We start from the raw sequence: 21,205 nt of genomic DNA on the forward strand, positions 1-21,205 counted from the left end.
GCTCCAGGGCGGGCACACAGCGCGCACACCCAACGCAGAGACACACACACACACACACACTGCATACCCACACAGCTCCAGGGTGGGCACACAAAGCACACACACGCAACGCAGACACACACACACACACACACAGCATACCCACACAGCTCCAGGGTGGGCACACACACACACACACACACACACACACTCACTGGCTACCCACACAGCCGCCAGTGCGCACACCCAGCGCGCACACACACACACACACACACTGGATACCCACACAGCCTCCAGTGCGCACACCCAGCGCAGACACACACACACACACACACACACACACACACTGGATACCCACACAGCCTCCAGTGCGCACACCCAGCGCAGACACACACACACACACACACACACACACACTCACTGGATACCCACACAGCCTCCAGTGCGCACACCCAGCGCAGACACACACACACACACACACACACACACACACACACTGGATACCCACACAGCCTCCAGTGCGCACACCCAGCGCAGACACACACACACACACACACACACACACACACACACACACACTGGATACCCACACAGCCTCCAGTGCGCACACCCAGCGCAGACACACACACACACACACACACACACTGGATACCCACACAGCCTCCAGTGCGCACACCCAGCGCAGACACACACACACACACACACACACACACACACTCACTGGATACCCACACAGCCTCCAGTGCGCACACCCAGCGCAGACACACACACACACACACACACACACACACACACACACTGGATACCCACACAGCCTCCAGTGCGCACACCCGGCGCAGAGGCGCAGTGGCTGCACACAGACGCCAACGCTCGCTGCGCTGCCCCCGCACACGCAGCCACCGGGTGCTACGTTGGGTTTTCCCAAGGTCAGCGTTGTGCTGTCGCCGCTGCTGAGCACGTCCCCCGGGGTCCTGGGACACCCCACGAGGCCGCTCCGCCAAGCCCCCGGATCTCCCGGGCGGGCCCAGCACGGGGCGGCTGGCCGGCCGACTGTCCTGCATGGCAGCCCCTTCGGCCGCACCGTCCGGGCCCCACCAGCACTGCCCTTGTGCCGGGCCCGTGTGTCCTGTGCCACGCTCCCCCGGGCCGGCGTTTGGATCCGCGCCCAGGTTCATTTCCGAGCAAAGCTGTTTTCCCTGCTCCCCTGGGGCAGGCTGCTCATTTCGGCCCCGGAAGACAATGCCCTCTTTGCAAAACAAAGACATTCTAAAGCACATATGAACATATGGGAACATATATTCGAAGCTGCCTATGTGGCCAATTTTCTGTATGTTACCATATGGTCTGGCGTATTTAGCAAAAATATAACTTGACTGTTTCTCTTTCCATATGGGGATTCTTTTGCCTTAATTAATAACATTGAGCAAAAACTCTGTCTAAGGTTTCCAAGATTGCTGCAGGGGACTCGCTTGTGACAGAGCCGTGCTCCGGGCGGGCTCCGGCTTCCTGTGCCGAGAACAGTCCGTTCTGCTGGCCCATGGCCCGGTCGCCCTATAGGCAGAGGGCACCTTCCACACGGGCTGAGGGTGGGGCCAGAAAGCCCTTTGGCTACTAGCGAGGGCGCGGGGGCTGGCTCCTCCCCACTGTCCAATGGGAGGCTGCTGACCCCCAGCCGAGTCCAGCTCCCGAAGGACGTGCCGGGGATGGGCAGGGTGGAGGCCAGTGGAGAGCAACCTGGCCAGCTGGGGACCTGTTTCTGCAAAGGGATCCCAAGCAGCCGCACTGCCCGGCCGGCTCCTCGCAGTGTCTGTTCATGGGCCCAGCACTGTGAGCGAGCGGGAAGCAGCCAGGCCTGTCGCGGAGCCCAGCGCAGGGCAGCGGGGAGGGGCTGCAGACAGGTGACTGGCCTGGCCCAGCCATGGCCTCTGCACAAAGCCAGGCCCTACGGGGCAGACGTCACAGGCAGGACCTGGCGGCTGCCTCCCCCACCCCACTGCCAGGGCCCGTGGCTGAGCCAGGGCAGTGCCGGAGGGACCCCTAAGCCGGGAGCGGCACAGGGCACCCAAGCCCGGCAGGCAGGCGCCGTCCAGCTGGAGGACTCGCCCCCGAGCCGCGGGCCGATGCAGAGTAAACCCCCGCGGGTCTGAGCTGCAAGTGCTGCCGCGGGGCTGGCCGGTGCCAGGGTTGGGGCGGGCAGGTCATGCGTGGCGCAGGGGGAGGGTCTCGGAGCCGTCTCCAGCCGACGCCGGACGTCTGGGCAGCAGCCCCCGGCCCCGCTGTGTGCCCAGGCGTCTCACGCGGGGTGGGGCCGAGTAGGGCCCGGGGGGTTGGCCAGCCAGGGGGCGTCACAGCTTGTAGCAGACCGACCTCTGAACCCCAACAAGCGATGTTACCTCACCCAGCTCGCCGGGCCCCCCCTTCCGGCCAGGCAGCGCCGGGAGCCTGCCACTGACCCGCGGGTGCAGAGGGTTACTCTGGCCGGGCGGGGCACCTCTGCACTCGGACTCAGCCCTCCCAACGAGGGGCCTGGGCCCACAGGGGGCGCCCCAGCCTGCCTGGCCGAGTCGGGGCCACGTGGACGCTGCAGTGAGCACGTGGGCCAGGAGCCACCTGCCCGGCCCCGTTTGTCGCTTGGCTCAGCACCTTCCTGTGCTTCAAACCAAGGCAGCCGCCAGCCCGGCCAGGCGCTGCAGGACCCTGGCCCCGGGGCCTTTCCGGCTCCCACCCCTGCAGCAAGGGCTCCCGGGCAGACCCTCCTGAGCGTGACTGTTCAGGCTGGGCTGGCTCCTCGCCAAGAGACCCTCTGGTCCCCGCGCCGGCTCACACGAAGCCCCACAAGCCAGTCCCTCAGGGTATGTCTACACTACAGAGTTAGTTCGAACTAACTTTCCTAGGCGCTACACTAGCGGAGCGCTTAGTTCGAACTAGGTAAACCTCATTTTACGAGGATTAAGCCTAGTTTGAACTAGCTAGTTCGAATTAAGGGCTGTGTAGATCCTTAATTCGAACTAGTGGGAGGTTAGCCCTCCCCAGGTTTCCCTGGTGGCCACTCTGGCCAACACCAGGGAAACTCTATTGCCCCCCTCCCGGCCCCGGAGCCCTTAAAGGGCCACGGGCTGGCTACTCACTTTGTGCCAGTTGCAAGGCTGCCAGCACCCGTGCCTGCACAGCCTGCACCTGCCACAGGATGAGCCAGCCATCCGAGGGCTCCCAGCCCTCCACTGCTCCCCAGGACCAGCCTGGCGGCTCCCAGGAGCCTGCCCGGGGGCGCAAAAGGCGGGCGCCCGCCTGGTCAAGTGCGGAGATCGTGGACCTCATCGAGGTTTGGGGGGAAGCCTCCAATGTCCACGATCTCCGCACTAGCCACAGGAACGCGGCCGTCTACGGACGCATGGCTGCCAGCCTGGCCGCCAGGGGCCACCAGCGCAGCCGGGAGCAGGTGCGCTGCAAAATCAAAGACCTGCGGCAGTCCTACTCCCAGGCCTGCCAGCCAGGGGCCGACCCGGAGGCCTGCCCCCACTTCCACGCCCTGGACCGCCTCCTGGGGCCTCATGCCGTCCCTGCCCCCCAGGACGTGATTGACCCCGGGGCAGAGGGACCGCTCCTGGAGACGGAGGAGGAGGAGGAGGGCTCTGAGAGTCAGGAGCCTGCCGCCAGCCTGCCCAGGACCCGGGACCCCCGAGGCACGCCACAGAGCCGCTCGCCTGTGTCGTCTGAGGCCGGGGAGGCGTCCACCTGTGAGTACCCTCATGTTCCCCTTATGTGTACGGGGGGGTGGGGGGAGAGGGAGCCCCGGGACCGTGCGCCTGGGCCTTGCCCACCACGGAGCAGCAGCTGGGGATCCTGCAGGGGCCCTGGCCTTGCAGAGGGGAGCTGGGTTTCACACACCTGGCCCCTGGGGTAATTGACCGCTGGTCTTGTTGCACCACAGCCGCAGCACCTGGGCCTGCAGGGCGCACCACACCACCTGCAGCAGCCGCCCGCGTCCGGGCAAGCAGGAGAGCCAGGAACCAGGAGGAGTACCAGAGGCGGCACCTCCGGTTCCTGGATCAACAGCTCCGTCTCCAGGACCACTGGGTCCAGGAGGACCTGAGGCTGCGCCGGAGGAGTCTGGAGGCCCTGGAGGAGCAGGGCCGTGCCCTGCGAGGCCACCTCCAGAGCCTGCTGGACCGCTTACCATTTCCTCCTCCTGCTGCTCCCCCTCTTGCTCCCCCTCTTGCTCCCCCTGCTCCCCCTGCTCCCCCTGCTCCTCCTGCTCCCACTCCTGCTTCCGCTCCTGCTTCCTCCACACCCCCTGTCCCCTCTGCCCCCCCCCCCCCACAACCATTCCCCACCGACGCCCCCGGACCCGCAGTGTGGCGAGACGGGAGAGGCAGCCGGACTCCCACCCCTGAGCTTTCCTTTCCCTTCCTCCCTCCCCTCCCCTTCCAGCTCCCTCGTCCCAGGTTTCCCCCTCCCTTCTCCCACCTTCATTCCTCCCTCCCCCCACCCCAGTTCTGTGAAATAAACAGACGTTTTTGTTTGAAAAACAGGTGTCTTTATTTGACAGTAGGTAGGGAGGGGAAAGGGGAAGGGGGGGGCGTAGGGTGGAAGAAGGCCCCAGTGGGGCATGCAAGGGAGAGGCCAGATGCGGCGGGGCACGCCAGTGCCGGGGCGCTGCCGCGGCTCCTCCACGGCCCCCAGGGCGGCCAGGAGGAGAGGCAGGAGGCTGACGTTCACCAGGTGGAACCAGGCAGCCTCGAGCCATTGCTGGCAGGCTTGCAGCAGCAAGTCCAGAACGTGCACCAGAAGGTGCAGGGCGAGCTCTGGCTCCATGTTGCCACCTGCGGCAGCCCCCCCCGAAGGGAAGCACCGACACAGACGGGCACAGAGACCAACGCTTTGCTGTCCCTCAGAGAGGTTGGCAAGCAGGCAGGAAAAGCTGAGAACCGGCTGTCCAGAGGGGTCCCTTTAAGCACGAGCCTCAGATAGCCTCAGACAGCAGCCACACAAAGCAACTGCTGACCTGATGCCCTGCCAGAACCGGTTTCAGCTGCCCTTAAATGCCCCCCTGTGTCCGATCAGTGTGGACGCGCTAGTTCAAATTAGCAAAACGCTAATTCGAACTAGTTTTTAGTTCTAGATGCGTTAGTTCGAATTAGCGCTGTAGTGTAGACGTACCCTCAGACACTGCACTCCTGCGGCACCGCGCACCCTGAGAACCAGCCCCCCAACTGACAGGCTCTCCGGGGCCCAGGGCCAGCCACACTCCCAGGTCAACAGACCACTGAGGGTCGTACCCCAAAGCACCATGTGGCCAGGCCCGGAGACTCTCCAAGCGAACGGGAGAACGAAGGGCCGGAGGAAAGGGCGAGAGGGAGTTTTGGGGACACAGCGCGCTCACCACGCTCTCGGCTGAGGCTTGCAGCAGTCATGGCAGAGAGCTGGCGTCAGCCACATCTCGGGAGAACGTCCACGGCCTGGACAGGTCGCTCGGCCCTAGAGCGCCTGTGAGTAGCACAACATGACTTAACAGCCACGATCCCTGCAGCCCCTGGGAGACTGGCAGATTTCGTAGCCACCCCCTCCCAGGGGGAGCGGCTAGGGGTCTGGGATGCTTGCAGCTCCGCTCTGGCAGGGTTAACAATCGGGATCAAAGAGCAAATGGGGGGGTTGCCAGGCCCTCGTCGTACAGGGAATGCCAGGGCCTCGTCGTACAGGGAATGCCACGGACCTCACCGTACAGGGAATGCCAGGCCCCTCGCCGGGAAGGGAATGCCAGGGCCCTCGCCGTACAGGGAATGCCACGGACCTCACCGTACAGGGAATGCCAGGGCCTCGTCGTACAGGGAATGCCAGGCCCCTCGCCGGGAAGGGAATGCCAGGGCCCCTCGCCATACAGGGAATGCCAGGCCCCTCGCCGGGAAGGGAATGCCAGGGCCCTCGCCGTACAGGGAATGCCACGGACCTCGCCGTACAGGGAATGCCAGGGCCTCGTCGTACAGGGAATGCCACGGACCTCACCGTACAGGGAATGCCAGGGCCTCGCCGTACAGGGAATGCCACGGACCTCACCGTACAGGGAATGCCAGGGCCTCGCCGTACAGGGAATGCCACGGACCTCACCGTACAGGGAATGCCAGGGCCTCACCGTACAGGGAATGCCAGGGCCTCGCCGTACAGGGAATGCCAGGGCCCTCGCCATACAGGGAATGCCAGGGCCCCTCGCCGTACAGGGAATGCCAGGGCCCCTCGCCGTACAGGGAATGCCAGGGCCCTCGCCGTACAGGGAATGCCAGGGCCCCTCGCCATACAGGGAATGCCAGGCCCCTCGCCGTACAGGGAATGCCAGGGCCCCTCGCCATACAGGGAATGCCAGGGCCCTCGCCGTACAGGGAATGCCAGGGCCCCTCGCCGTACAGGGAATGCCAGGGCCCTCGCCGTACAGGGAATGCCAGGGCCCCTCGCCATACAGGGAATGCCAGGGCCCCTCGCCGTACAGGGAATGCCAGGGCCCCTCGCCGGGCAGGGAATGCCAGGGCCCTCGCCGTACAGGGAATGCCAGGGCCCTCGCCGTACAGGGAATGCCAGGCCCCTCGCCGGGCAGGGAATGCCAGGGCCCTCGCCGTACAGGGAATGCCAGGGCCCCTCGCCATACAGGGAATGCCAGGCCCCTCGCCGTACAGGGAATGCCAGGCCCCTCGCCGGGCAGGGAATGCCAGGGCCCCTCGCCGTGCAGAGAATGCCAGGGCCCCTCGCCGGGCAGGGAATGCCAGGGCCCCTCACCGTACAGGGAATGCCAGAGCCCCTCACCATGCAGGGAATGTCAGGGCTTCGCCGGGCAGGGAATGCCAGGGCCCCTCACCGGGCAGGGAATGCCAGGGCCCCTCACCATGCAGGGAATGTCAGGGCTTCGCCGGGCAGGGAATGCCAGGGCCCCTCACCATGCAGGGAATGTCAGGGCTTCGCCGGGCAGGGAATGCCAGAGCCCCTCGCCGTACAGGGAATGCCAGGCCCCTCGCCGTACAGGGAATGCCAGGGTCCCTCGTCGTACAGGGAATGCCAGGGCCTCGCCATGCAGGGAATACCAGGACCCCTCGCCGTACAGGGAATGTCAGGCCCCTCGCCGTACAGGGAATGCCAGGGCCCTCGTCGTACAGGGAATGCCAGGGCCCCTCGCCGTGCAGGGAATGCCAGGGCCCCTCGCCATACAGGGAATGCCAGGGCCCTCGTCGTACAGGGAATGCCAGGGCCCCTCGCCGTGCAGGGAATGCCAGGGCCCCTCGCCGTACAGGGAATGCCAGGGCCCCTCGCCGGGCAGGGAATGCCAGGCTCCTCGCCGGGCAGGGAATGCCAGGCCCCTCGCCGGGAAGGGAATGCCAGGCCCCTCGCCGTGCAGGGAATGCCAGGGCCCCTCGCCAGGAAGGGAATGCCAGGGCCCCTTGCCATGCAGGGAATGCCAGGGCCCCTCGCCGTGCAGGGAATGCCAGGCCCCTCGCCGTGCAGGGAATGCCAGGGCCCCTCGCCATGCAGGGAATGCCAGGGCCCTCGCCGTACAGGGAATGTCAGGCCCCTCGCCGGGCAGGGAATGCCAGGGCCCCTCGCCATACAGGGAATGCCAGGGCCCTCGTCGTACAGGGAATGCCAGGGCCCCTTGCCATGCAGGGAATGCCAGGCCCCTCGCCGGGAAGGGAATGCCAGGGCCCCTCGCCGTGCAGGGAATGCCAGGCCCCTCGCCGGGAAGGGAATGCCAGGGCCCCTTGCCATGCAGGGAATGCCAGGGCCCCTCGCCGTGCAGGGAATGCCAGGGCCCCTCGCCGGGAAGGGAATGCCAGGGCCCCTTGCCATGCAGGGAATGCCAGGGCCCCTCGCCGTACAGGGAATGCCAGGGCCCCTTGCCATGCAGGGAATGCCAGGGCCCCTCGCCGTGCAGGGAATGCCAGGCCCCTCGCCGTGCAGGGAATGCCAGGGCCCCTCGCCGTGCAGGGAATGCCAGGGCCCCTCGCCGGGCAGGGAATGCCAGGGCCCCTCGCCGGGAAGGGAATGCCAGGGCCCCTTGCCATGCAGGGAATGCCAGGGCCCCTCGCCGTACAGGGAATGCCAGGGCCCCTTGCCATGCAGGGAATGCCAGGGCCCCTCGCCGTGCAGGGAATGCCAGGCCCCTCGCCGTGCAGGGAATGCCAGGGCCCCTCGCCGTGCAGGGAATGCCAGGCCCCTCGCCGTGCAGGGAATGCCAGGGCCCCTCGCCGGGCAGGGAATGCCAGGGCCCCTCGCCGGGAAGGGAATGCCAGGGCCCCTTGCCATGCAGGGAATGCCAGGGCCCCTCGCCATGCAGGGAATGCCAGGGCCCCTCGCCGGGCAGGGAATGCCAGGCCCCTCGCCGGGAAGGGAATGCCAGGGCCCCTTGCCATGCAGGGAATGCCAGGGCCCCTCGCCGTGCAGGGAATGCCAGGGCCCCTCGCCGGGCAGGGAATGCCAGGGCCCCTCGCCGGGAAGGGAATGCCAGGGCCCCTTGCCATGCAGGGAATGCCAGGGCCCCTCGCCGTGCAGGGAATGCCAGGGCCCCTCGCCGGGCAGGGAATGCCAGGGCCCCTCGCCGTACAGGGAATGCCAGGGCCCCTCGCCGTGCAGGGAATGCCAGGGCCCCTCGCCGTGCAGGGAATGCCAGGGCCCCTCGCCGTGCAGGGAATGCCAGGGCCCCTCGCCGGGCAGGGAATGCCAGGGCCCCTCGCCGTGCAGGGAATGCCAGGGCCCCTCGCCGGGCAGGGAATGCCAGGGCCCCTCGCCGGGCAGGGAATGCCAGGGCCCCTCGCCGGGCAGGGAATGCCAGGGCCCCTCGCCGGGCAGGGAATGCCAGGGCCCCCCGCCGGGCAGGGAATGCCAGGGCCCCTTGCCATGCAGGGAATGCCAGGGCCCCTTGCCATGCAGGGAATGCCAGGGCCCCTTGCCATGCAGGGAATGCCAGGGCCCCTCGCCGGGCAGGGAATGCCAGGGCCCCTCGCCGGGCAGGGAATGCCAGGGCCCCTCGCCGGGCAGGGAATGCCAGGGCCCCTCGCCGGGCAGGGAATGCCAGGGCCCCTCGCCGGGCAGGGAATGCCAGGGCCCCTTGCCATGCAGGGAATGCCAGGGCCCCTCGCCGGGCAGGGAATGCCAGGGCCCCTCGCCGGGCAGGGAATGCCAGGGCCTCGCCGGGCAGGGCACAGCCACAAGCTGGAGTTGGTCGCATGGGCCAGGCCCTGTCCAGGCAGGACTCCATTCCTGACAGTGGGCCCCAGCGCCGTGTTTCTGACGGAGGGCCCGCAGCCAGGTCCATGCAGTGCAGCTGGTGCCTCCCATGCTCCAGGCTGGCTGCTCGGGGCCATGTCTCCGGGGATGACCTTTGACTCGCTGACTCTCCGGGGTGAGGGAGGCACGTGCCCATCATGGGCATTGGCAGGCCAGGAAACCGCCAGCGATTCGTGGGCCCCTCCCTCGGCCCACGCGGCCCCCGTTTGGAGACCAGAGAGTGGCTGCCACGTTGATCCATGTGGCCACGTTTCCCTCAGAGGATGTCTGGGACCCGCGCGGGCCGGACCCGGACATTTCGCGTTAACAATCCCGGCTTTTACAGGCTCCAAGCCAAGCCAGCCTGGCTTCGCTCTTCCCCTGGGACCAGCCAGCGTGTTGCAGGCTCTGTCTCCCCAGCGCCATGTGCCAAGGGGCGCCAGCGCCCGGCCCCACATCTGCCCAGACCCGTTGTGGCCACAGGCTTGCACAGGGCACTCCCGTTGGGTTTGCCTGGCACTAGGCCAGGTACTCACCCATGGAATCCCACGGGAACGACCCCACACCATGACGCCCCTTCCACAGCTACGTCCCGAGACGGGTCCTTGACCAGTTCTCCAGCCACTTCCACATGGGCTCCTGCCATTCTAGAGTGTGGGGGGGGGGGCCTGGACATGTGGGGGGAGTGTTTGTGAGGGTGGGTGGGTGTGTCTGGCGGGTGAGGAGTGTTGGGGGAGTGTCTAGTTGTGTGGGGGGGTTAATAGGCCTCATGCAGCACGAGTGGAAATCCCTGACACGCCCCGTCTCTTATCTTTATCACGCAAATGCCCGGTCACGTCCCCACCTACCTGTTGCTTTGACAAGCCGTGTCCATATAAATCCGGGCAGCGCAAACTACAGCCCCAGCCAATGAGTGTTTAGCAGCTAAGCCATGAATCGGCACCGTCATTGTTAGCAGGCAGCCAGGAAGGTGGCACCTCGGTAACCCCACGTGGCCTTTCTGAACAGGGCAACGATACCCATCTCCTGGTGGCGATGAATGGGGAGGGAGCGTGGGAGGGATTGGCTGGGGGATGTGGCTGTGAAGGGGGAGGTGGCGTGAGAGGGGTTGGGAGGGGACGTGGCTGTGAAGGGGGTGGTGCCGTGGGAGGAGTTGGGAGGGGACGTGCCTGTGAAGGGGGTGGTGCCGTGAGAGGAGTTGGGAGGGGACGTGGCTGTGAAGGAGGTGGTGCCGTGGGAGGAGTTGGGTGGGGACGTGGCTGTGAAGGTGGTGGTGCCGTGGGAGGAGTTGGGAGGGGGACGTGGCTGTGAAGGGGGTGGTGCCGTGGGAGAGGTTGGGAGGGGACGTGGCTGTGAAGGGGGTGGTGCCGTGGGAGGAGTTGGGAGGGGGACGTGGCTGTGAAGGGGGTGGTGCCGTGGGAGGGGTTGGGAGGGGACGTGGCTGTGAAGGGGGTGGTGCCGTGGGAGGGGTTGGGAGGGGATGTGGCTGTGAAGGGGGAGGTGGTGTGGGAGGGGTTGGGAGGGGATGTGGCTGTGAAGGGGGTGGTGCCATGGGAGGAGTTGGGAGGGGGACGTGGCTGTGAAGGGGGAGGAGGAGTGGGAGGGGTTGGCCAGGGGACGTGGCTGTGAAGGGGGTGGTGCCATGGGAGGGATTGGGAGGGGGACATGGCTGTGAAGGGGGAGGTGGCGTGGGAGGGCTTGGGAGGGGACGTGGCTGTGAAGGGGGTGGTGCCGTGGGAGGAGTTGGGAGGGGATGTGGCTGTGAAGGGGGTGGTGCCATGGGAGGAGTTGGGAGGGGACGTGGCTGTGAAGGGGGTGGTGCCATGGGAGGAGTTGGGAGGGGATGTGGCTGTGAAGGGGGTGGTGCCGTGGGAGGAGTTGGGAGGGGGACGTGGCTGTGAAGGGGGTGGTGCCGTGGAAGGGGTTGGGAGGGGACGTGGCTGTGAAGGGGGTGGTGCCGTGGGAGGAGTTGGGAGGGGGACGTGGCTGTGAAGGGGGTGGTGCCGTGGGAGAGGTTGGGAGGGGACGTGGCTGTGAAGGGGGTGGTGCCGTGGGAGGAGTTGGGAGGGGGACGTGGCTGTGAAGGGGGTGGTGCCGTGGGAGGGATTGGGAGGGGACGTGGCTGTGAAGGGGGAGGTGGTGTGGGAGGAGTTGGGAGGGGACGTGGCTGTGAAGGGGGTGGTGCCATGGGAGGAGTTGGGAGGGGGACGTGGCTGTGAAGGGGGAGGTGGAGTGGGAGGGGTTGGCCAGGGGACGTGGCTGTGAAGGGGGTGGTGCCATGGGAGGGGTTGGGAGGGGGACATGGCTGTGAAGGGGGAGGTGGCGTGGGAGGGCTTGGGAGGGGACGTGGCTGTGAAGGGGGTGGTGCCGTGGGAGAGGTTGGGAGGGGACGTGGCTGTGAAGGGGGTGGTGCCGTGGGAGGAGTTGGGAGGGGGACGTGGCTGTGAAGGGGGTGGTGCCGTGGGAGGGGTTGGGAGGGGACGTGGCTGTGAAGGGGGAGGTGGTGTGGGAGGAGTTGGGAGGGGACGTGGCTGTGAAGGGGGTGGTGCCATGGGAGGAGTTGGGAGGGGGACGTGGCTGTGAAGGGGGAGGTGGAGTGGGAGGGGTTGGCCAGGGGACGTGGCTGTGAAGGGGGTGGTGCCATGGGAGGGGTTGGGAGGGGGACATGGCTGTGAAGGGGGAGGTGGCGTGGGAGGGCTTGGGAGGGGACGTGGCTGTGAAGGGGGTGGTGCCGTGGGAGGAGTTGGGAGGGGACGTGGCTGTGAAGGGGGTGGTGCCATGGGAGGAGTTGGAAGGGGGATGTGGCTGTGAAGGGGGAGGTGGCGTGGGAGAAGTTGGGAGGGGGACGTGGCTGTGAAGGGGGTGGTGCCATGGGAGGAGTTGGGAGGGGACGTGGCTGTGAAGGGGGGTGTAGCAGGGGTTGGCTGGGGGACGTGGCTGTGAAGGGGGTGGTGCCATGGGAGGAGTTGGGAGGGGATGTGGCTGTGAAGGGGGTGGTGCCATGGGAGGAGTTGGGAGGGGGACGTGGCTGTGAAGGGGGAGGTGGCGTGGGAGAAGTTGGGAGGGGGACGTGGCTGTGAAGGGGGTGGTGCCATGGGAGGAGTTGGGAGGGGACGTGGCTGTGAAGGGGGGGTGTAGCAGGGGTTGGCTGGGGGACGTGGCTGTGAAGGGGGTGGTGCCGTGGGAGGAGTTGGGAGGGGATGTGGCTGTGAAGGGGGTGGTGCCATGGGAGGAGTTGGGAGGGGACGTGGCTGTGAAGGGGGGGTGTAGCAGTGGTTGGCTGGGGGACGTGGCTGTGAAGGGGGTGGTGCCATGGGAGGAGTTGGGAGGGGATGTGGCTGTGAAGGGGGTGGTGCCATGGGAGGAGTTGGGAGGGGGATGTGGCTGTGAAGGGGGAGGTGGCGTGGGAGGGGTTGGGAAGGGATGTGGCTGTGAAGGGGGTGGTGCCATGGGAGGGGTTGGGAGGGGGACGTGGCTGTGAAGGGGGAGGTGGTGTGGGAGGGGTTAGGAGGGGACGTGGCTGTGAAGGGGGTGGTGCCATGGGAGGAGTTGGGAGGGGACGTGGCTGTGAAGGGGGTGGTGCCATGGGAGGAGTTGGGAGGGGGACGTGGCTGTGAAGGGGGTGGTGCCATGGGAGGAGTTGGGAGGGGACGTGGCGGTGAAGCAGGTGGTGGTGTGGCAGGGGTTGGCCGGGGGACATGGCAGTGAAGCAGGTGGTGGTCTGGCAGAGGTTGGCCAGGGGACATGGCTGTGAAGCAGGTGGTGGTGTGGCAGGGGTTGGCCGGGGGACGTGGCTGTGAAGGGGGAGGTGCCATGGGAGGAGTTGGGAGGGGACGTGGCTGTGAAGGGGGTGGTGCCGTGGGAGGAGTTGGGAGGGGACGTGGCTCTGAAGGGGGTGGTGCCATGGGAGGAGTTGGGAGGGGGACGTGGCTGTGAAGGGGGAGGTGGCGTGGGAGGGGTTGGGAGGAGACGTGGCTGTGAAGGGGGTGGTGCCATGGGAGGAGTTGGGAGGGGACGTGGCTGTGAAGCAGGTGGTGGTGTGGCAGGGGTTGGCCAGGGGACGTGGCTGTGAAAGGGGAGGTGCCATGGGAGGAGTTGGGAGGGGACGTGGCGGTGAAGCAGGTGATGGTGTGGCAGGGGTTGGCCGGGGGACATGGCTGTGAAGCAGGTGGTGGTGTGGCAGGGGTTGGCCGGGGGACGTGGCTGTGAAGGGGGGGTGGTGTGGCAGGGGTTGGCCAGGGGACATGGCGGTGAAGCAGGTGGTGGTGTGGCAGAGGTTGGCCAGGGGACATGGCTGTGAAGCAGGTGGTGGTGTGGCAGGGGTTGGCCGGGGTACGTGGCTTTGAAGGGGGTGGTGCCATGGGAGGAGTTGGGAGGGGACGTGGCTGTGAAGGGGGTGGTGCCATGGGAGGAGTTGGGAGGGGATGTGGCTGTGAAGGGGGTGGTGCCGTGGGAGGAGTTGGGAGGGGATGTGGCTGTGAAGGGGGTGGTGCCATGAGAGGAGTTGGGAGGGGATGTGGCTGTGAAGGGGGAGGTGGCGTGGGAGGAGTTGGGAGGGGATGTGGCTGTGAAGGGGGTGGTGCCATGGGAGGAGTTGGGAGGGGGACGTGGCTGTGAAGGGGGAGGTGGCGTGGGAGGGGTGGGAGGAGACGTGGCTGTGAAGGGGGAGGTGCCATGGGAGGAGTTGGGAGGGGACGTGGCTGTGAAGCAGGTGGTGGTGTGGCCGGGGTTGGCCGGGGGACGTGGCTGTGAAGGGGGAGGTGCCATGGGAGGAGTTGGGAGGGGACGTGGCTGTGAAGGGGGTGGTGGTGTGGCAGGGGTTGGCCGGGGGGCGTGGCTGTGAAGGGGGAGGTGCCATGGGAGGAGTTGGGAGGGGACGTGGCTGTGAAGGGGGTGGTGGTGTGGCAGGGGTTGGCCGGGGGAAGTGGCTGTGAAGGGGGAGGTGGCGTGGGAGGGGTGGGAGGAGACATGGCTGTGAAGGGGGTGGTGCCATGGGAGGAGTTGGGAGGGGACGTGGCTGTGAAGGGGGTGGTGCCATGGGAAGAGTTGGGAGGGGACGTGGCTGTGAAGGGGGTGGTGCCATGGGAGGAGTTGGGAGGGGATGTGGCTGTGAAGGGGGTGGTGCCGTGGGAGGAGTTGGGAGGGGATGTGGCTGGGAAGGGGGTGGTGCCATGAGAGGAGTTGGGAGGGGATGTGGCTGTGAAGGGGGAGGTGGCGTGGGAGGAATTGGGAGGGGATGTGGCTGTGAAGGGGGTGGTGCCATGGGAGGAGTTGGGAGGGGGACGTGGCTGTGAAGGGGGAGGTGGCGTGGAAGGGGTGGGAGGAGACGTGGCTGTGAAGGGGGTGGTGCCATGGGAGGAGTTGGGAGGGGACGTGGCGGTGAAGCAGGTGGTGGTGTGGCAGGGGTTGGCCGGGGGACGTGGCTTTGAAGGGGGAGGTGCCATGGGAGGAGTTGGGAGGGGACGTGGCTGTGAAGCAGGTGGTGGTGTGGCAGGGGTTGGCCGGGGGACGTGGCTGTGAAGGGGGAGGTGCCATGGGAGGAGTTGGGAGGGGACGTGGCTGTGAAGGGGGTGGTGGTGTGGCAGGGGTTGGCCGGGGGGCGTGGCTGTGAAGGGGGAGGTGCCATGGGAGGAGTTGGGAGGGGACGTGGCTGTGAAGCAGGTGGTGGTGTGGCAGGGGTTGGCCGGGGGACGTGGCTGTGAAGGGGGAGGTGCCATGGGAGGAGTTGGGAGGGGACGTGGCTGTGAAGGGGGTGGTGGTGTGGCAGGGGTTGGCCGGGGGGCGTGGCTGTGAAGGGGGAGGTGCCATGGGAGGAGTTGGGAGGGGACGTGGCTGTGAAGGGGGTGGTGGTGGGTGTGGCAGGGGTTGGCCGGGGGGGCGTGGCTGTGAACACGGAGGCTGGGTGCGGGGCATTAGCCTGGCACCAGGGACTTTGCGAGTGTTGACCTGGGGCAGCAGAGCCTTGCTAGCGTTCCCAGTGGTCGAGTGGCAGGGGAGGGGCTTCTGCTGAGCTGGGCTGCACTGGGCCTGTTTGGCGAACAGCTACTCTCATCCTGGCCGTGGCTTCCCACCGTGGCCCTTTACTTTCCAAGGAATAAAAGCCGGAGCTGCTGCAGCCTTCCCACCTTTGCCAAACGTCCCAGGGCGAGCGCCCAGAATAAGCCATGGGGCACCCAAGCACCAATCAGCGTCCTCGCACCCCTTCACCTGCCACCTTCCCCACAGTCACTGACCTCCCCATCCTTGCACACGCATAAACATAGGGGCACGCACGCACACACACAGGGGCATGCTCACATATGTGTGCACGCACATAGGGGCATGCACACAGACATAACAGGGGCATGCACACACACAGGGACATCCACACACACGTGTGTGCACACATACAGGGGCATGCACATGCACGCACACACGCGCGGGCATGCACGCACACACACACACACAGGGGCATTCAGACATGTGCGTGCACACACAGAGGGGCACGCACACACACACAAACACAGGGGCATGCGCACACATGTGCGCGCACACAGAGGGGCATGCACACACACACACGCACACACACACAGGGAATCCAGCTGACCATCCTTGTAATATTTAAAACAATTTTATTCATGAAAATATGCTGTACAATGCACTATACACAGTTCTTTACATTGCCACATACACAAACGCTAATAGCACAATCAAGGATACGTTGCCTACACTATGTGTGCGGTGAGCGAACAGCCGGGCCGGACCCACCCCCACCTCTGTACAGTTAGAAATACGCGGGAAGAATGAACCGAAACGTCCATCGAAGCACACGGGTGGCACCAGCCCCTTGGGAGCGCAGCCCTGCCGGGAGCCAGCCCCGCTCTTGGGTTGCTTCCTGCCTGCGAAGGCAGACGTGGGCGCCGGGCCGGCAGCGTGGGGCAGAGCGCTGGGGACCAGCTGGGAGGCCCAGGAGAGGGGTCTGCCCCAGGCTGTGCTATGCCCCATTTCCGAAGGGAGATTTATAACCCTCCACCCTCCCCGATTCCTTCACATCAACTGGTCTCCCCCCACCCAGTGCTCCCTGCGAGGGGCTAAGAGCCCGGCTGCCTCTAGGGCTCCTTGGACGAGCCCCCAACCACGTACCACCAGCCTGTGCAGAGCAGGCCAGCCAGCCCTGGCCGACCCTCCCAGCCTGGCTCGTGGCTCCCTCCCGTGGGCTCCCACGGCCAGCCCTGGCCGACCCTCCCAGCCTGGCTCGTGGCTCCCTCCTGTGGGCTCCCACAGCCAGCCCTGGCCGACCCTCCCAGCCTGGCTCGTGGCTCCCTCCCGTGGGCTCCCACGGCCAGCCCTGGCCGACCCTCCCAGCCTGGCTCGTGGCTCCCTCCCGTGGGCCCTGTCGAGCGCTGGGCTCCCCGGCTGGGTGGTCAGAACTAGCAGCAATTCCCCAAGGAGATCGGCTCTCCTGCCGACACGGGCGGGCTCTGGACTGATGGGGGGGGGCTGTGCCCGGAGCCCAGCCCTGTGCCCGTCTCATCTGAGCGTGCACACCGGGGATGGGACAGAAATGAGGCTGGGAGGGAATTGGTGAGCCCCCCATCCGACACCATGTGCCTGACCCCATCCCCATCCCTGAAGGGCCCTGGCCCCAGGCACGCAGCCCCCTCCCGCCCCGCCCCGCCCCACGCCTTGGCACTTTGCTCCCGCCCTGCCGGAGGCTGAGCTGTCTGTCCGAGGGTCCGGGAACGCCGCCCCCGCACGGCACAACGACGCACACACAACGCTCACCAACACGACTGCACCGGACACACCACACCCCACGGTCACGAACCACAGACAGCTTCGCAAGACGACGGGCCCGAGCTGGCGTCCCAGGTCACACACACGGCGGGGCGGGCGGGCACAGGCTCCCCGCGGGTCGCAGGCCTCCTGTAAGCACTGGGGCATGGCTCCGGGCTGGGCGCGGCCAAGGGCCTCCCGGGGCTTCTCGTCCCTCGGGCAGAGGGGCCACCCCAAGGCCGGACAGCCCTGTGCGGGGGTGGGGAGGGCAGGTCCCTCGCCTGGCTCAGAGCCGGGGCGACTGGTCTAGACACTGGGCACTGAGCCTGTTCCGTGCCAGGACAGCGCCTGGCTCCCCGGGTGGGGGTCCCTGCCCAGCGTGGGCTCTGCTCCCCCCCTCCGAAACCCCCTTGCCCAGCAGGAATGAGCCAAGCCCCACAAGGACCGGGCTGGCCTGGGCCACCGGCCCTGCCACCAAGGGGGTGAGATCCCCGCCCCCCTGCCGCAGAGCGGTGCTGGGCGGGGCAGGCGGCTGCTCTCCCCATGCCACAGGTGGACGGCACATCCTGCCCCCCTGCCCCCTGTGCTGAAGATCAGCCCCTATCTCCTGTGTCCCTGGGCCCGTGGCAGGCTGGGCCCGCCCCCTTACTGCCCAGGCCAGGGCGGGTGAGGAGGCTGGCAGCTCCGAGCTCCGTGGTTGACAATTGGGGCAAGGGCCCGGGGGAGCAAATGGTAATAATTGAGCCAGGCTCGGCGGCAGCGTCCCTAGCAGGGCCCTTCCCCGCCTGTACGTGGCCCAGCACGGAAACGCCACTGACAGCCCACGCCCTCCCCGGGCCTGGAGCAAAGGGACACGGCTTCGCAATGGGGCGTTTCCCTCCCCACCCCGCCCAGGCGCGAGCACGTGGCCATGCCCACCACAGGGTGCCACCCACCCAGGCCCACGGAGAGGCCAGCTGGGGCTGCAGGGGCGCGAGCAAGGTGGGGGCTTTACCAGCCCGACGCCCTTCTCGGTGCCGAGAAACGGGGCTGCAGGGAGGGCCTAGCTCCGCCCCCGTGGGACTGTGGCCCCCAGGCAGGGCTGCCCGGGCTCCAGCCCCCTGCTCAGAAGGGGGGCTCAGGCCAGGGACTGTGGGCGGCACACGGGCGGGGCCACAGTGGCTGGCAGTGGTGAAGGGGCTGCGAAGGTGGAGCCCAGCGAGCTCTGCCAGGGCAGCTGGTGGTCAAACCCCAAGTGGCATTGGCAGGCCCAAGGCCTGGCGCCGAGACATTCCCCGGTGCAAGCCAGGTCCCGGGTCTGCAACCCCCCCCTCCCCCCCAGCCCCGGCTGTCAGCAAACCCCTGCCCTTCCCCCCTTCGCCTGCAGGCCGGGCCGGCTCTGCTCTCCCTTTGCTCTTCTCCCTGGCAAGAGAGAGAAATCACCCACCTCCCGCAGCCGGCCTCTCCGGCACAGAGCCCAGGTAGCAGCATCCCCGTGCCGCAGCCTCACCCGGTCCCTGGGCCTGCGAAACTCACATCTGCAAAGCCAACACTTGCATGTGCAGGGGCAGGCCTGTGTGCCCTGGCCCGTGCTCATGCCGGCCGTGCACCGTGCCGCATGTTGTCTGCAGACATGCACCTGTGCCCCAGCTCGTGCTCACGCCGGCCGTGCACCGTGCCGCATGTTGTCTGCAGACATGCACCTGTGCCCCAGCTCGTGCTCACGCCGGCCGTGCACCATGCCGCATGTTGTCTGCAGACATGCACCTGTGCCCCAGCTCGTGCTCACGCCGGCCGTGCACCATGCCTCATGTTGTCTGCAGACATGCACCTGTGCCCCAGCTCGTGCTCACGCCGGCCGTGCACCATGCCTCATGTTGTCTGCTGACATGCACCTGTGCCCCAGCTCGTGCTCACACCGGCCGTGCACCGTGCCACGTGGCCTGCAGACATGCACCTGTGCCCCAGCTCCTGCTCACGCCAGCCGTGCACCGTGCCACGTGGCCTGCAGACAGCTGCCCAGTGTGGGTGGGTTGGGTTTTGCAGGCACTGATGGTAGAAATCATGGCCATCCCCCAAGCTGGCTGTGGGTGAACCAGCTCAGGCTCCGGAGAGCGCTCCGGGCGCTGCCAGCTCGAGTTCCGGCCTTTCCCTGGCTCTCCCGCTACCCCAGGCCGGCACCGGGGTCTAGACCAGGGTTCGGCAGCTCGCACAAAGCCAGGGGTGTGCGCCGGGCGAGTGGGGGAAGGGCTCAAGCTGACACTAACTGAATGCTGGGTCCAGCCAACCTCTCCCTAGGCTGCAGCCGAATGTCCCGTGCCAGGCCAGGGCTGCCGGGGGAGGGAAACCGAGCCACAGCAGAGCACACCGGAGCGGCTAGCGGGGGCAATGTGGAAAGGCCTTGGGTCCAGCCCCCCAGGCTGGGAATCCCTTAAGGGCGGAGGGGGGACAGGGCGTGTGCGCACCCCTCGGCTTCCCTTCCAGCGCTGGGGAGAGAGCTGGGCAGGTCGGGCTCCCCGGCGCCGCCGGAGCTGGGTCGTGTGGGCTGGGACGGTGGGCGGGCGGGCGGGGCCGCGCCCTGTGCCCAGGGCTCCCCGATGGCTCTAGCCTGTCGGAACAAAGGCAAAGAGAAAGGAAAAGGACGTCCGTGGCCTGGCCCCTGGGACTCGGTGCCGGAGCCCGGCCGCGTCTCAGCCGGGCACCCAGCTCTGGTTGGGGGGCTGGGGGGCGCTGGGCAGCGTGGCCATGCCGAGGCCGCTGGGCGGGGGCAGGGCCGAGTCGAAGTTGAAGTCCATCTCGTCGCTGTCCATGAAGTCGTTGAGGATGATGGACTCCACGTCGCACTCCAGGCTGCCGTTGAACATGTCCAGGTCCAGGTCTGCGGGGAAGCGGTCCTGGCCCAGGCTCGGGGGGTGCATGGCCCCTTGGTAGGGGCCCGGGAGGGACTCCAGCAGGCCCATGTGTGCCCCCTGGGGGGCGGCGTAGGGGTGCAGGTGCCCGTGGTGGGCCATGGCCAGGCTGCAGGAGTCACTCGGCAGGCTGAGCAGGCTGACGGGGCTGGGTAAGGCACTGGTGCTGCCCGCGGGGTGGTGGCTGGCCGGGGACGGGTGGTACAAAGGGCTGCTCTTCAGGAGGGAGGCCGGGTGGGCCGGGTAGGAGGACAAGCCCAGCTCCCCGCCCCCGCACAGGAGGGCGCCGTGTCTGTGGGCGCGGGCGGGGGCCAGGGGCGGCTCGGCCGGGGCCAGGCCCTCCTTGTGCGCGTAGGGGATGGAGGAGAGCAGGTCGTGCAGCGAGTGGCGGAAGGGGCCGGCGGGCGAGAAGCTGGCCTGCTTGTTCTCCTGGATGGTCTGCATTGGCAGGCGCCGCAGCAGGCCGGGGGCGGGCTGGCTGTAGATGGTCCCGCAGTAGGAGCTGCTGGCGGCCCCCAGCCCGGAGCCCTTGGGGTGGAGGGGGAAGCTGGGGCCCCTCTGCCGGAGGCTGCCGGGGGGCGGGGGCAGGGGCTGGGGCGGGCTCATGCTGTAGCTGTCCGGCAGGTCCTCCAGCAGGCTCTCGCCCAGCCCTTCGCCCAGGCTGATGGTGCCCGTCAGGTCGGTGAGGCGGGGCAGCTCCACGGAGCAGCGGCTGCCCAGGGCGGGCGACACGGTGCTGGAGGGGCTGGGGTACATCAGCGGGGAGGAGGGGGCGCCCTCGTCCTCCTCCAGCTCCTCCGGCGCGTGGCCGGACAGGATGGGGGAGAGGCGGCCGCCCAGGGCGCTGCCCGCGGCGCCGGCCCGCGTCCGGAACTCGGCCCAGGCGTCGTACTCCTCGGTGGCGCGCGGGGCGGGGCTCTCGGCCCACTTGGCCTGCGGGGCGGCCGGGCTCTGCTCCCCGCGCTCCTGCGGCGCCTGCAGCTGCTTCTTCTTGCTGGCCTTGCCCTTGATGCGCAGGAACTTGCTGGTGTTGTCCATGGAGACGGAGCGCCGGCGCGGCGGCTTGCCGGTCTTGCCGCCCTCGGGGTTCAGCATCCACCAGGAGCTCTTGCCGGTGCCCTCGTTCTGCACGCGGATGAAGCGGGTGTGCAGGGACAGGTTGTGCCGGATCGAGTTCTGCGGAGACAAAGCAGAGCGCCGGGGTCAGTGAGGCCCCCGCACGGCCCCGGGGCTTCCCACGCCGCCCTGGCCGGACCCGCACAACTGGGCTCCACTCCCTGCGCCGCCACCAGCCTGCCGGCCCCGCCCCGCGCCTCGGTTTCCCCATTGGCACGGTGTTG

The 21,205-nt window shown here is 67.5% G+C and overlaps 1 protein-coding gene across 1 annotated transcript in view; it reads right to left on the reverse strand.

The window, feature by feature from the left end:
* Positions 1-15,813: 15,813 nt before the first annotated feature.
* Positions 15,814-21,205, reverse strand: part of FOXO6 (forkhead box O6) — a 72,808-nt gene continuing 67,416 nt past the window's right edge. The window contains exon 2 of the mRNA XM_075909185.2: positions 15,814-21,041. Within this exon, the coding sequence (XP_075765300.2) occupies positions 19,647-21,041 (1,395 nt within the window). The 3' untranslated portion in view covers positions 15,814-19,646. The remainder of the gene's footprint in view (positions 21,042-21,205) is intronic.

The sequence above is a fragment of the Pelodiscus sinensis genome, chromosome 26, assembly GCF_052426305.1.
Source record: "Pelodiscus sinensis isolate ZL-2025 chromosome 26, ASM5242630v1, whole genome shotgun sequence".
NCBI lineage: Eukaryota > Metazoa > Chordata > Testudines > Trionychidae > Pelodiscus > Pelodiscus sinensis.